Source organism: Vombatus ursinus, unplaced genomic scaffold (assembly GCF_900497805.2).
Source record: "Vombatus ursinus unplaced genomic scaffold, bare-nosed wombat genome assembly UNPS02009205.1, whole genome shotgun sequence".
NCBI lineage: Eukaryota > Metazoa > Chordata > Mammalia > Diprotodontia > Vombatidae > Vombatus > Vombatus ursinus.
This window is the reverse complement of record NW_020948983.1, coordinates 45,902,773-45,916,056: the sequence shown is the minus strand read 5'-3', so window position 1 is coordinate 45,916,056 and position 13,284 is coordinate 45,902,773. Positions and strand designations below refer to the sequence as shown.

Below are 13,284 nucleotides of genomic sequence, written 5' to 3'. Positions count from 1 at the left end.
AACCAGAGTAGAAACATGATGGAAAGAAAGTGAAAGCCACTGAAAGGAGAAACAGAAGAGACTTTATCAGATGTATAGAGATGCCACAGACCATCTGAACAAAAGAGGTTAACAGACAAGGAGTTTGGAAGACAGATCATAAGCCTGACATTAAGGAAGATGGGAGATGTCAATTACCTGGACATTTACTTGCCTAAGAAATAAATTCATCCTTCAGAAGGCAAAGGAAATCAAATGTGGGAATTACTATTCCTGGAAGAAAGTGACTACTTCCTGTAGGATGCAATGGAGCAGAAGAAATCCACACATACTTTGACGGCCAAACTAGATTTTAGGAAAGCAGATTTTAAACGGTTCAGAGGAAAGATAATTAGGATGCCATGGACTAATATGTTACAGGGTTAGTCAGTCCAGAGTGAAAAAGAAATGCTCCAAAGTTAAATGTTGAAGACACTTCCAAAGAGCAGGAAAACTGGGATTTGTCTGAAGAGACTGATATGGATGCTCAAGTATCTCAAAAATGTATAGAGACACAAGGCAAGATGGCAAAGGATAAACACAGGAGCATGGTATGGTAATATAAAAACAGCATCAGAAGTGCTAAAATACAGAATGAGCTGAGTGTGGGAAAAGAAGATAAAGACAACAAAAAGGGTTGGGTTTTTTAAAATAATGCTGGTTGAAAGAGAAGGAGGGAGCAAAGAAAGAATAGGACCTTTTCTAAGGATGGATGGATGTCATGAGTGAATACCAAGTTACACAATTCTTTTTTTCCTCATTTTCTTTTTAACCTTTAACCCAATAAAAGAACATAAATAGCTAATAAGGAGTTGATATCCAAGATAAGGCAATAGTTAGCAATCATTACAAGAGCACCTATCAGCTTTTGATAAATTCAAATCACCATGCCCAAGTGAATTGCTTTCTTCAATAATGAAAAAACTGGTAAATGATTGCTGAGCCACTATCAGTGACATTTGAAAGATGAAAGAAAATGGGAAAAGTACGCCAAGAAGGAAGAAAAAATTTAGGTGACACAGTGGACAAAGTGCTGAGTCTGGAGTCAGGAAGACCCAAGTTCAAATCTGGGTACAGACACTGAGTAGTTATGTGACCCTGAGCAAGTCATTTGCCTCAGTTCCCTCAACTGTAAAATGGAGATTATAACAGCACACACTTCACAGATTTGCTGTGAGAATCAAATGAGGTAATATTTGTGAAGTACTTAGTTAACACAGCGCAGGACACATATTAGGTGCTATATAAATCTTATTCTCCTTCCCCTGATTTTCAAAAAAGGAGAGAAACATCTGCAATAGTCCAGTGAATTTGACTTTTATCACCAAAAAAATTCTAGAGATCATTAAAGAGATAAATGGCAAACATCCAGGGAATTACAAAGAGAGAGCATCATCAAGAAAAGGTCATGCCAGGATAACATACCTTCCTTTTTCTGACATGATTACTAAATGAGTAAATATGACAAATACTACAGATTTAGCTTAAGCAACAATCTGATAAAAGTATCTCAAGCTAATCTTATGGGAGAGATGTGGACTAGTTGATGATATAAATTGGATAAAAATTAATAATTAGATAATATAATTAATTTAGAACTGGTTGGATGCAATGGGGCAAGAGATCTTCATAGCGGTACCCTAGGGATCTGTGTTTTTCCAATTTTATAAATGACGTGGATAAAGGTATAAATGGTCTGCTCAAAATTCGCTGGCGTAACAAAGCTGGGAGGGCTAACACGCTGGATGACAGGGATAGGATCCAAAAAGATCTGGATAAGGATAAAGGGTTATAGCTGGGATTAAATATTCACACCTATTAGATAGGGAGGCATGATGTGATAACAGTTCTGAAAAAGATGAGGGAATTTTAGTGTATTGCAAACTCAAGTGAGTAAGCAATGTGATGTGGAATTAAAAAAAAAAGCTAACAGGCTTAATAAAAAGACTAGATTCCTAGAACTAGTTAAGTGATACTATTTCTCTACTCTGCCCTTGTTAGATCTCCTCTAGAATGTTATATTCAGTTCTGGGTGGTACAATTTAAGAAAGATATTGATAAGCTAGAGAGTGTCTAGAACCAGGATAGTGAAGGGCTTTGAGTCCATGTCAAATGAGGATTCGTTGAAGGAAATGGGCCTCTTTAGCCTGGAATAAAGAAGACTTAGCAGGGAACATAACAACATGTTCAAATATTTGAAGGGCTGTCAGGTGGAGAAGGGATTAGACTTGTTCTGTTTGGCTCCAGAAGATAGGATAAAGAGCAAAAAGTGAAAGCTGCAAAAAGGTCAATTTAAACTTGTCAGAAAAAAAACAAAAAAAACAAAAACCCTAATAATGAGGGCTGACCAAAAGCGTAATGAGCAGCCCTGAAAGATGGTAGCTTTCGGCCTCAAGCTAGAGGTTTTCAAATGAAAGCTAGATAAATACTTCCAAGGACTGCTAGATGGCTACTGAGACCCCTTCTAACTCGAGATAACTGAACTGGCAAAAGCTGTATACTTCATGCACGTCTGGGTTTTTTTCCCCCTGTCAATTACTAAAGAACTAAATGAAAATTAAATTTTAAACATGAGCACAGGATAATAAGATGCAATCATAAAAGACTTGACCTTTTATCTTAGGAAACATATAACTGAACATTTTACTAGAAAGAAATGCTGAGATTCTTTTATTCAGTATGTAAAATTCATAGGCTTGATGAAGACCGCATAAAACTGTTACCAAAATTGTATGGTAGAAGTCAGTGGGTAAAGAATAAAAATATTTTCTGCCAGTGGCAGGGAGTTTTAAGTGGTGATGTATCAATGTTAATACATTCTAAAACAGAGTCCAAGCCAGAATTTATTATTTTAAAAAGTTTTATTCTGCTTATTTAGAAATTTGTATTTTTTAATAACTGCAAAGAAAAAAAAAATCAGCCACACCTGAAGAGCTAATATAACTGATTAACAGAATGCAGTGATATATCATTCTAAACAAATAGTGCTGATGTGCCATAATAAATTGTCTATTAGTAAAAAAATACATTTTAGGGCACATAGTACAGCATCTGTATCACAAATTACAGTAGGGATACTTTTCAAGAATTTAATCAAACTAGAGTTTTTTGAGTAATGCATCTTTCAAACGCAGCACTTAAAAATGTAACAACTCTGCATTCTTGTTCTAAAAAATGTCCTTGTAATTTTATTATAGAAATGCTGCTTTATTGCTGCAAGATGTCAAAGTTCAAGGCTCAAAAGGTATAGGAGAGAATACAAAGATATCCTTTAAGAAACTTGTTTTATATATATGTATATATAAAAAAGGTAAAGTTTATAAAAGTTAATTTACAAACCAAGAACAAAAGGGGTATGCACGCATTATGTACAGGCATCCTCATAATATCTATAAATTTTCAAATGCATAGCAAACCCTCCCCACTCCAAGGGGGGGGGGGGGGGGAACCCTATGCCATTTTCTTCTGGTTCTATTCTGATCACATTTTGTTTCAAACCAACAAGTTCACAATCATTTCCCCCCAATCTTTCTCATGATATATTATATAGATAAGCACAAAAGCCATACAAAAACTTAGCCATACAGAACTAGGATGATCTAAAACTATTAAAAAACATAAGGGTAAGGCATCCCTGCTGGTTAATATGTCTGTAGTAATGTGGTTAATTTACAGATTCAAACAAGCCACTGAACCAGTCTCACATGCTCTGTGTCCATCTCAAAGAAAAGCTAAGTGTCTTCATATACAGTCAATGCCAAGTTGTTTGCCAAATTACCCTAGCTGGAGATTGCTGTTAAACCCACTAGACTAGATATTTGCTCGAGATGTATTTGCATTTCAAGAGGGGATATGTGTGTGTGTGTGTGCGCATGCGCGCACGCGCATGTTTATATAACCTGTGCAAATCAAAATAAACTATGTGTCTGTCAAACCAGGCCAAAATGTTGTAGTTCTATACCAGTGTAGTTAAAAAATAATACAGCCCAAAATAATTCCCTCATTCGCTGGCTGGTAATTTAACAGAAATCTACCAATATAAAGTTTCCAGTGCCCTTAAAAAATACAAAAGCCAATTCAAAACTAAAATGCATTCAGAACCCCCATATCCACCCACCCCCAGCCCTCAGTCAATACCAGTTTTCCATCATAGCCTCAGAGTTTTATGGCATGTTTTTTGACCATGGTTCAAGGGTGTATTTGCTAACCATCATAAGCTGAAATAAAATACTTAATACTAACCAGTCCCATCATCACTTCTATGAACATCATAATACTTGATAGAGTGGTTCCACTTAAAATTCAGTAAGTCTAACCCAGTTTCACATTATTTAATCAAGTTTCTATATTAAGTATTAAAAATGGTCAATCAAGACAGAAACACAATTTGCTCCAACAAGATAATTTGGATCTCCAGGAAGGGACTTGTTCTGCCAGGTCTTAGGGTCACCTAAGGGAGAAAACAAAATGGATATTTATTACCACTAAACAAAGATGTTTATATCACATATCTAAAACATATGATTCTCCATAACCCTTGTGTATGTGGTTGCATGCACAAACATATAATTTTTGCTCTTTAAAATGGGGCCCATCATTTCAGAGTAGTACCATAGAACAACTCAGGTACAACTTTAATTTAGGTATCTGGACTAACTACTCACCAAGAGAAATTTATTCTCGTTTAAAAATTTAAGGAAACTTTACAGAATGAACAAAAAAAGAGAGAACTCTGATGTGTGAAAAACTGAGAAGTACAAGGAATGCTCAATTCCAGGACACCAAAAAAATCTCTCAGGGTAAGAACACATGGTTCCTTTGAAGACCCCCATGTTGTGAGATTATTGATAAATGACAAAAAAGTTGAGTACCTGAAGCACTGCAGAAACTACTACAAACCTCTCCAAATAATCAGGGAACTTTGATATTAGAGATGAATAAATGATGGTTTATAGTGTCAACTATGTGCTTCTACATTAGTTTCCAATGGAATTAAAATTGGTCTATAAAAATGGCTCCCGATTTTACCTTAAGTAAAGTATGCAACATGTCCCCTACGTAGAAGAAAACATTTTTGCCAAAGATGGAAAAAAAGATTTTGTCCGGAGTTGTTAATAATTTTTGGTTTGCTCAATAGCCATGGATTGGCTATTTTATCTACAGGTGTAAGTTAAGCATATTTTAGAAAAAGCAGAGGATACTTTGACCCATGAAATAAAGCTGAAAAACTTGGAAGAAGGATATGGGGGTGTGTGTGGGTGTGTGTGTGTGTGTGTGGGTGGGTGTGTGTGTGTCCCCCTATAGGATACGAGAGAGGGCAAAGTAGTTTTTATACATATACTTTTTTTTTAAATGTAAGAGATGTGATTCTATGGAAATTGGAGTGAAACTAAGTTTGTATAACTAGAAGTTTCTATTTGGAGGAAACATGCAGTGAAATCCTTCATATAACAATCAGCTATATATTTGATTTTCCTAAACAAGATAATGTCACTAATTTTAACTATTTAGAGGACGTTCACATAGTACTTTACTGTAGTCTAAATTATAGGAGACATACATACATACATACACACACACACACACACACAAAACACATAAATTTCAATTTTTAAAGAAAGTTTAAGTTAATAATTAATTCAAATTAGGCTAAAGTTTTGCCTAATGGAACCTACTGGAAAAATTTTTTAATATATAGGATGTCTCAAAAAGCCTTTGGGACACCCTGTATAAATAAGAATGATAATAACCATATAAATCATAAATGGCCTATTTCTGAAATATGTGGAACTTAAAAACAGTGTTATATAGTGGTCAACCTGATCAGGAAGACCAGAATTCTAAGCCAGCCTTAGACATTTACTAGATGTGAAACCCCGGGGAAATCATTCAACCTCTGTCCAACTCAGATTCCTCATCTATAAAATGAGGATAATAGCTGTGAGATAGTATTATTTGATGCATTATATGAATATTAGCTATTATTTTACTACTACTACTAAAAATAATAATAATAGTGGCTAGAATGTTTTTACATTTTATCACATTTTATCCTCATAACTCTATGTGGTAGATGTTATTATAATCACCATTTTACAGATGAGGAAACAGGCCGAGAGTGTTTAAGTGACTTGTCTTAGGGTCACATGGCTAGTGTCTGAGGCAGGATTTGAATTTGAGTCTTCTAGACACAAAGTCCAGCACTCTATCCACTGCATCACCTAGCTGTCTCCTAATAAAAATGTTGCTATAATCTTTACACTATAAAACCCTTAGTATAAACAATTTGAGCCTGGACCACTTGAATTAAGAAAAATTCAAAACTAACAGTATGAAATTAGTGATATTTTTCTATATCAGATTTTCCTTTAGTGGGAATAGACATATGGTGATAGTCATGTGTTATCTTACTTCATAAGTACAACAAAACAAACAACTGAAAAGTGTAATAATGCAATGGAAAAGCTGAAATTAAGATTTAATTAACAGAAGTCTATAAAAACGGTGAGAAAAATTTTAATACCAATAAAAATTGTTTTTTCTTCCTTTGGTGCCCTATTATAGATTGAGGAAGTATAAACATTTAGATCCAACAAATAAAGTAAATATGACTGCTCAAGAAAATCATTTGAAAGAAAACCAAGTAGGAAACCAAAGTGGGAATGCTTAGCATTGGTCAAGTACACTTTTATTATATTTAGGCATATCTTTATTTCAATTTTTCCACTGCATCCTGAAAATTTTGCAGAATAGATCACCTGTGTTAATAATCTGAGAAAGTAAAAGCTGAAAATAAGGTGCCTTTGCTGAATCAATTTTAATTCAATTCAACAAACATTTATTGAGTACCTATGTGCAAAATATGAAAAAGGCAAAAAGTTCTCCCCCTACCCATATTAATTTGTCCATTCATGATTGATAATATTTGCACTGCAAGTAAATCTAGAAATGCTTATATAAAGAAACAGAAAGTGACATGTAACACGATGGCAAATGTTACGCAGTGATTAGCCCAGTGAATCAATCATATGACAAGCACCCAAAAGCCCCAAAAGGACAGAGGGAGGACAGCATACCCGACGAGGAGTCGGATGATTTTAGAGCAAAAGACCAACCATCAGGAGTCATAGACGCACAATGTGGTAAGCGCAGCTCCACTGGCTTCAGGAATTTTAGTCCATGGGGCCCACACATAACTAAAGGGCTGAGCAGCGTTTCACCTGGAATTCAGAGGAAAATTATAACAAGGTCCATGATACATACTGCCATATCTACATTCTCAAATTACATTTGGTCTTCTAAAGACAAAATGGGTCAACTTTGCATATCATGAAAAATACATTAAAAATACATGCTTTTAATATAATCTTTTGAAAATATCTCATGGTCATTCTTCTATATATGATATTTTATGTTTACTATAGGTTACTTATAGAAGGATTTAAGGGATTAGGACTGATGGAATATTAATGTAAATATGTAAATAAGATTATATGGTTATAAAACAATTTAACACAGGTGCAAAGTTCTGGCAATCTTAAGAAAATCAGTTGACTCGATATATTCAGAAAGCAATGACCAACTTGGTCAGAATAAAATTGCCACATTAATATCATAATAAACTATGATAACGCCACATATTCAAAAATGTGCTCAGTGGTTTAAATTGAGAATTCCTAATTTTTGATGGGAACTTTCAGACCACATTTCTTATTCAAATCTGATTACATCAGGAGAATCCAGCTTATCTTAACTGTGAATCAAACTATGTGCCTGATGAATTGATATATCTTACCTTTATATGTTTGGCATGCATTTCTTTCCTCAAAAAACCTTAAATTTTATTACAATATAAATGTGTGGCAAAGTGAGATGATTCAGGAAAATGGCAATGGAGACAATAATAAATCTTACTTTACCTTTGTAAATATTTCTGATTTGCCAGGTTTTGAGGGTTTTTTTTCCCACTTATAAAACATGACCTTTAATACTGAGCCAACTGTGCCATATTCCTAACTCCCCATATCTCCATAATAAGGGATTCAGTATGTAAATTTAATAGAACTACCATGACAATTGATTGTAACCTCTTGTAGAACAAAAACATAAGAGTAATTTTTAGGGATATCATATACTTACCCTTTTCTTTATCTAAAGGTGGTAAGATGCTATTGTCTCGGCACACTTTGAAATAGATTTCTTGCTCAATTCCTTCAGGGATGGCCCCTTGTGGAATAATTATACTAACTCCAGTTTCAATGGAACTTAAGACACCACCATTGCTATTAAAAATTCCTCTTGCTGTGGCTACAACAGTGTGACCATCTTCATCCTCGTCATCTTCCAAAGCTGAAGGACTAAGAGTTTATGAACATTTAAGGAATGTGTTACTAAATAGTATTTTGAGGATTTGTCTTTCATTTACTGCTTATTACACAGGATAAGAAAGTATGCAAAAGTTGGGATGTGTACCAACAGAACAAGTTGCTGATGTCACTGAGTCACTGAATTAAATTTTTTGTTCTTATGAAATCTTTTACCTCATATACCTATTACAGTGAAAATGCTATAAAAGTAAGGACATTTTCTTCTGAGAAATTTCATTTTTGTAACTTAGTAATCTGTCCTATCATTTAGTACATAATAAAGTTTTTGGAATCCAAAGCATATGCTGGACAATTAAATAATAACCTGATAGTAAATTAGCTCAAAAAATAAATTTAAAATATCTGTGAGATTACATGTCATAAGAACTTAAATTACTATTTCAAATTCAACCGTTATCTCCCAATGCTGGTATATCTCAGGGACACTAAAGTTCTGAAATTCACCAAGTTTTCAATCTAAACTTACATATCAGAAAAAACTTAACACTTAAAAGTCAATACACAGACCAATCAATCAAGGAGAATTATAGTAAGGGATTAGGATTTCAGGGTGGACAGGAATGAATCCTAGAATGCTTCTTGAAGGAATTGAGTTTTGAAATAAAAATTTTAAGAAAGGGGGAAAACACAGCCAAGCAAGGAGAAAATAACATTGGGGAATATAACACTGAATTAAGAACATAACATGGAATTAATTTCTGGGATAATCAAGATTACGTGGTAGATGTAAATTAATGCCAGAGCACCAGGAGATAGTTTTTTATCCTAGAGAAAGAACAAACTTGTCATCAAAGGAAATATTGCCAGTGTTTTCAATTGATGAAAAGTTCAATTAAGGTATAAAGGAAAGAAATGAAATGTAATTAAATTCTCATTTATGAATAGCTATGGACACAAGACCATGCCTTAAAAAGAACAAAGCTAGGGAAAATTCTATTACTACTACATCAAGCATCTGAATGATTAAGTTAAACAAAATGAGGTGTGTGGGACTTACAAGAGCAAAAAGTAGTATAATGACCATGTTTCGTAGATTTTGGGTTCTGTGGCTTAGATCTTGATCTTTGATTTTAGCTTTAGGAATTAGGTAGATTCTATTTAGCAAGGAAAAAAAAATCCAATTCTTCTAATTATAGAGCTGACTACTCCATGGACAAGGACTAGAAAAAACATCTATAAAAAAATTATTCCATGACATGGAAATGGCTTTTAACACAGACCCCTTCACAATAATGTCATTGAGGATGGTAGACTTTTTCAACTACTTCTTTTAAAGTTTGGGAGTGATGGTGTTAAAATTATCACTGCAAGGCTTAAACCATGTAAGGACACATTAACTATATTAAATTATAGCTTCACGCAAAAATCAAATGAAAATCCTAAAGCTCTAAGTTTAGCAAGTTTGAATGGGTAAAAAATGATCCTTACCTTACAGGAATGGCTTTAGGCACTGCACTAGTATTATTTGGTTGATATTTGGGCCTATCTGTCTGAATGGAGAATGTCTCTACTCCACTGTCAAACTCAGGAGGTTGTGATGAACTGTGTTTCAAAAACGTTTTTGGGGAATTTGGAGCCTTGGGTGCCAACTCCAGTTTATGTTGAGTTTCATTTGGCAGGAGATTGTGATTGAATTTAGGACTTTCAAATTTTCGTTCAAATGGTCTGGCAGAACTTGTATAAGGTTTTGGTGTAAATCGGTTGTATGCTGGAGTTACTGTTTTCTGAGTTTGTTCAGTTCCATTAACTGGGCCTTTGTCAGGAAAACTTTTCTGAGGATAGAAAGTAGATTGAACAGTATCTTCTCGGTTTGAAGATCGGAATGTTGGTGGTTTATTTTGAGACGGAGGTGGGTCTGGCTTAGACACTAACGAATTCTGAAAGTCCAATGACAAAGAGTTCCCTGAAAAAGAAAAAAATATATGAAAAGGTTCTAGTCAGAAAGAGTAGTCAATAGAAAGTGAGAGCAATGATTTTTTAAAGTATCCATAAAGCACAAGAAAGAGTCTCAGACACATAATACTCACTAGCTATGTGACTCTGGGCAAGTCACTTAAACTCAACTGCCTCACCAAAAAACAAAAAAAAACAAAACAAAACAAAAAACAAAAAACAAACAAAAAACACCAAACACACAAGAAAGAAAAAGATAACACAAAGATGTAACTCAGTACTTCACTGAAACTGGAATTACTTTTTTGGCAAGCCCAAGTATCCCACCTATTTCACCTTATCTTTTTTGGCCCACAATCTGAAAGTCAGGTTCAAAGCCATGTTATGACTCTCAAGAAGCAGATGAGCTCCTATTCCCCTTTTGGAAACAATTAAGCAGTAATGGAGATATTTCAAGTCTTTCTTCCTTAGACCCCTGGTTTAGGAGAATACAGGCTCCTTATATGCCAAGTCTGATAAATGGTCAAAGTAGAGTTCATGGGGTAAGTAGTTTGAGCAGAGTGTAAGGGAGGGCCTGGGGTGAAGGGAAGGGAGGAAGAAATGGAACCACTTTATTTACCATGAGTGCTATCATTTTTGGAGGGGAAAATTATTCCCTTGATCACTCAAGGTGTGGTGAAGTGAAAAGGGTACATTCATTCCTTATTCCTAAAAGATAAACTATATATTGTTAAAGGATATTTAAGAGGTTAATCTTCACAGAAAAATAGTTGGATACAATGGAATTGATAATCAGGTACTATTTTCAGAAGACTGAGAAATGTTAGAATCTTTAGAAATTGAGGTATGGAAATGAAGCTTACACTGAAATTGAAAAACAGGAGCCAATGAATTTATCAAATTACTAAGGGTACACTTGATTAACTGCAAGTCATTTTTATCCATCTGAACATCATGTTTTATCTTTTCAACAGTGAAATGGGAGTGTAAGTTTCTACTGACAGAAATTATGAGTTAATTTTGTAATCTTATGTTTCACCGAAGGACATTTCACACCAAGGCTTTTAAATAACAGCACCAAGGTAACTTTTTTTTTTTGGTACAGTAAAAAACCCACTGTAAATCTGGTGATACCCCAAAACAAATAGGTACTTTTGATAACCAACAAAATTCTGTCATTGACTTAAAAACGTAGTATCACCTGCTCAAAACTCAGTGGGAAATTAGTTTAGAAGTTTATACATGGTAAAACAAATACTTTGTTAATTGATACTTTAATTCAGCTTTTCAATCTCATACCTTCAGAAAGGAGTCCCTTGGGGTGTGTATGAAGAGACAGTGAAGAGTTGGTGATAGGCTGAGAAGGCTGGCTATATTGTGAAAGAGGTGGAGGTGGCGGAGGAGTAACTTGAGCTGCTTCATAGCGCTTTTCACCAAAAGATCTATCCATAATATCAGTTTCAACAGGCTTTCCCCTGTTAAAATATCGAAGAGGAAAATGGTAATACTTGGAAATCCACGCTTGGCCAAACGAGCTTAAAATGTTCCTAACTGATACTCTTTTCCTTGGAGTATAGCTCTTTTAAAAATTTCTTCCTATGAGTTTTGGGAGATGCTCTATATGAAGTGTAAGTACAATGTCAATCTTGTAAGCACAAAGGAAGTCAAGACAATACAAATACTTTAAGAACATCAGTAAAACAATCTAAAGATGGCAACCAAAAGGTAGATGGAATTCTGAGCGTACTTGAAAACTCTGACTTTCTCATCATCCATTTTGTTGTCTTCCTCAATAAGTATGTCTTAAGCAAGCCTTGCAAATATCTGATATGCAGAGGAATGATCTTTCATTAATGATTTCTTTTTCATTAAACCCAAGTCTACTGGCTCTGATTTTGAAGATGGGGAATAGACACCTCAATCCTTCTACCTCTATGTAGTCAGAAAATGAACATATGAAGAACATTCCCTTTTATACAAATAACACCCAATGCTATCAAGCGTGCAAAACAGATAAATAAAATTGGCTCTGTTTGGTCAGTTCCACCCTACCCATATTCTTGTAGAGATATTTTAAGGTTTTCTGGGTAAGTAGGTACTGGTTTAATTTACAAGGCTCATTTAAGTTAAAAAAAAAGTATGCCTATTTTACTTCCCCTCCCCCAATAAAATGCTAATCACAAATACATAATACAAAAATGGACATTTCATAAAAATTATCTGAAAAAACTCATAATTGCAACCATGCCATCTAAACCTTAGAAACAATCAGCCTAAACTTCACTAGTTTTATGTGCACAAACAGATTATTTATTAAGAATGACACTTTTATGTTTACATGAAACAATACGTTTTCACGTGACAAAGTAGACTTGTCCCAAGGAACTTTAAGCTAATGATTAGTTCCAAATTAACAAGTTATTTGGCTTTCATAGATATTTAGACTGGAAAAATTTGTAAATGACTTTAAAGTCTGAAAGTGCACATAATGCCAATGACAAAAGCCACAGGGGGAGGACACCTTAAAAACACCCTCACATTAATGCCAATCTTACCACTTGATGTTCCTTTTCAAGTAGTCATAGCTAGTGTAAGAGCCAAGAAATCTAGGTGATAGCAAAGCAAATGCAATAGAAGAACGAAAGAAAAACAAGTCATTCTAATAAAATTTTAGGAGATGGTCTAAACTGTCATTCTCAAACACTAAAACCATCAATAACTGCAACACTGCCTTCCAAGCAGCATTTGGCCTATAAAATATAACTAACACTCACTTGTACAGACTGATCACTCCGTGTGTGTGTATGTCTCTCTCTATACACACCTACACCTACACACACACACACCCCATACATTTTAGTGACCCTACCAGTCTACTTTAACTCCTTAGCTACTCCCAAAACTGAAGAGTATAATGGGAAATTTTGTATGCATCCTTTCATCTAAAAAAGTGTTAAGTATACAAGTAAGTAGTCAAGTGGGCAAA

General features: G+C 34.5%; 1 protein-coding gene across 7 annotated transcripts in view; it reads right to left on the bottom strand.

Moving 5' to 3' along the window:
• Positions 1-4,335: 4,335 nt before the first annotated feature.
• The window catches only part of TJP1 (tight junction protein 1), a 133,740-nt gene continuing 124,791 nt past the window's right edge, over positions 4,336-13,284 (bottom strand). For 4 of the 7 annotated variants that reach the window (XM_027851528.1, XM_027851526.1, XM_027851532.1 and 1 more), the window contains 5 exons: positions 11,598-11,773; positions 9,834-10,308; positions 8,158-8,375; positions 7,095-7,238; positions 4,336-4,468 (listed from right to left, as the gene is read on the bottom strand). In XM_027851528.1, the coding sequence (XP_027707329.1) occupies positions 4,374-4,468; positions 7,095-7,238; positions 8,158-8,375; positions 9,834-10,308; positions 11,598-11,773 (1,108 nt within the window). In that variant the 3' untranslated portion in view covers positions 4,336-4,373. The remainder of the gene's footprint in view (positions 4,469-7,094; positions 7,239-8,157; positions 8,376-9,833; positions 10,309-11,597; positions 11,774-13,284) is intronic. The other 3 variants (XM_027851531.1, XM_027851533.1, XM_027851530.1) reach the window with 2 other exon arrangements.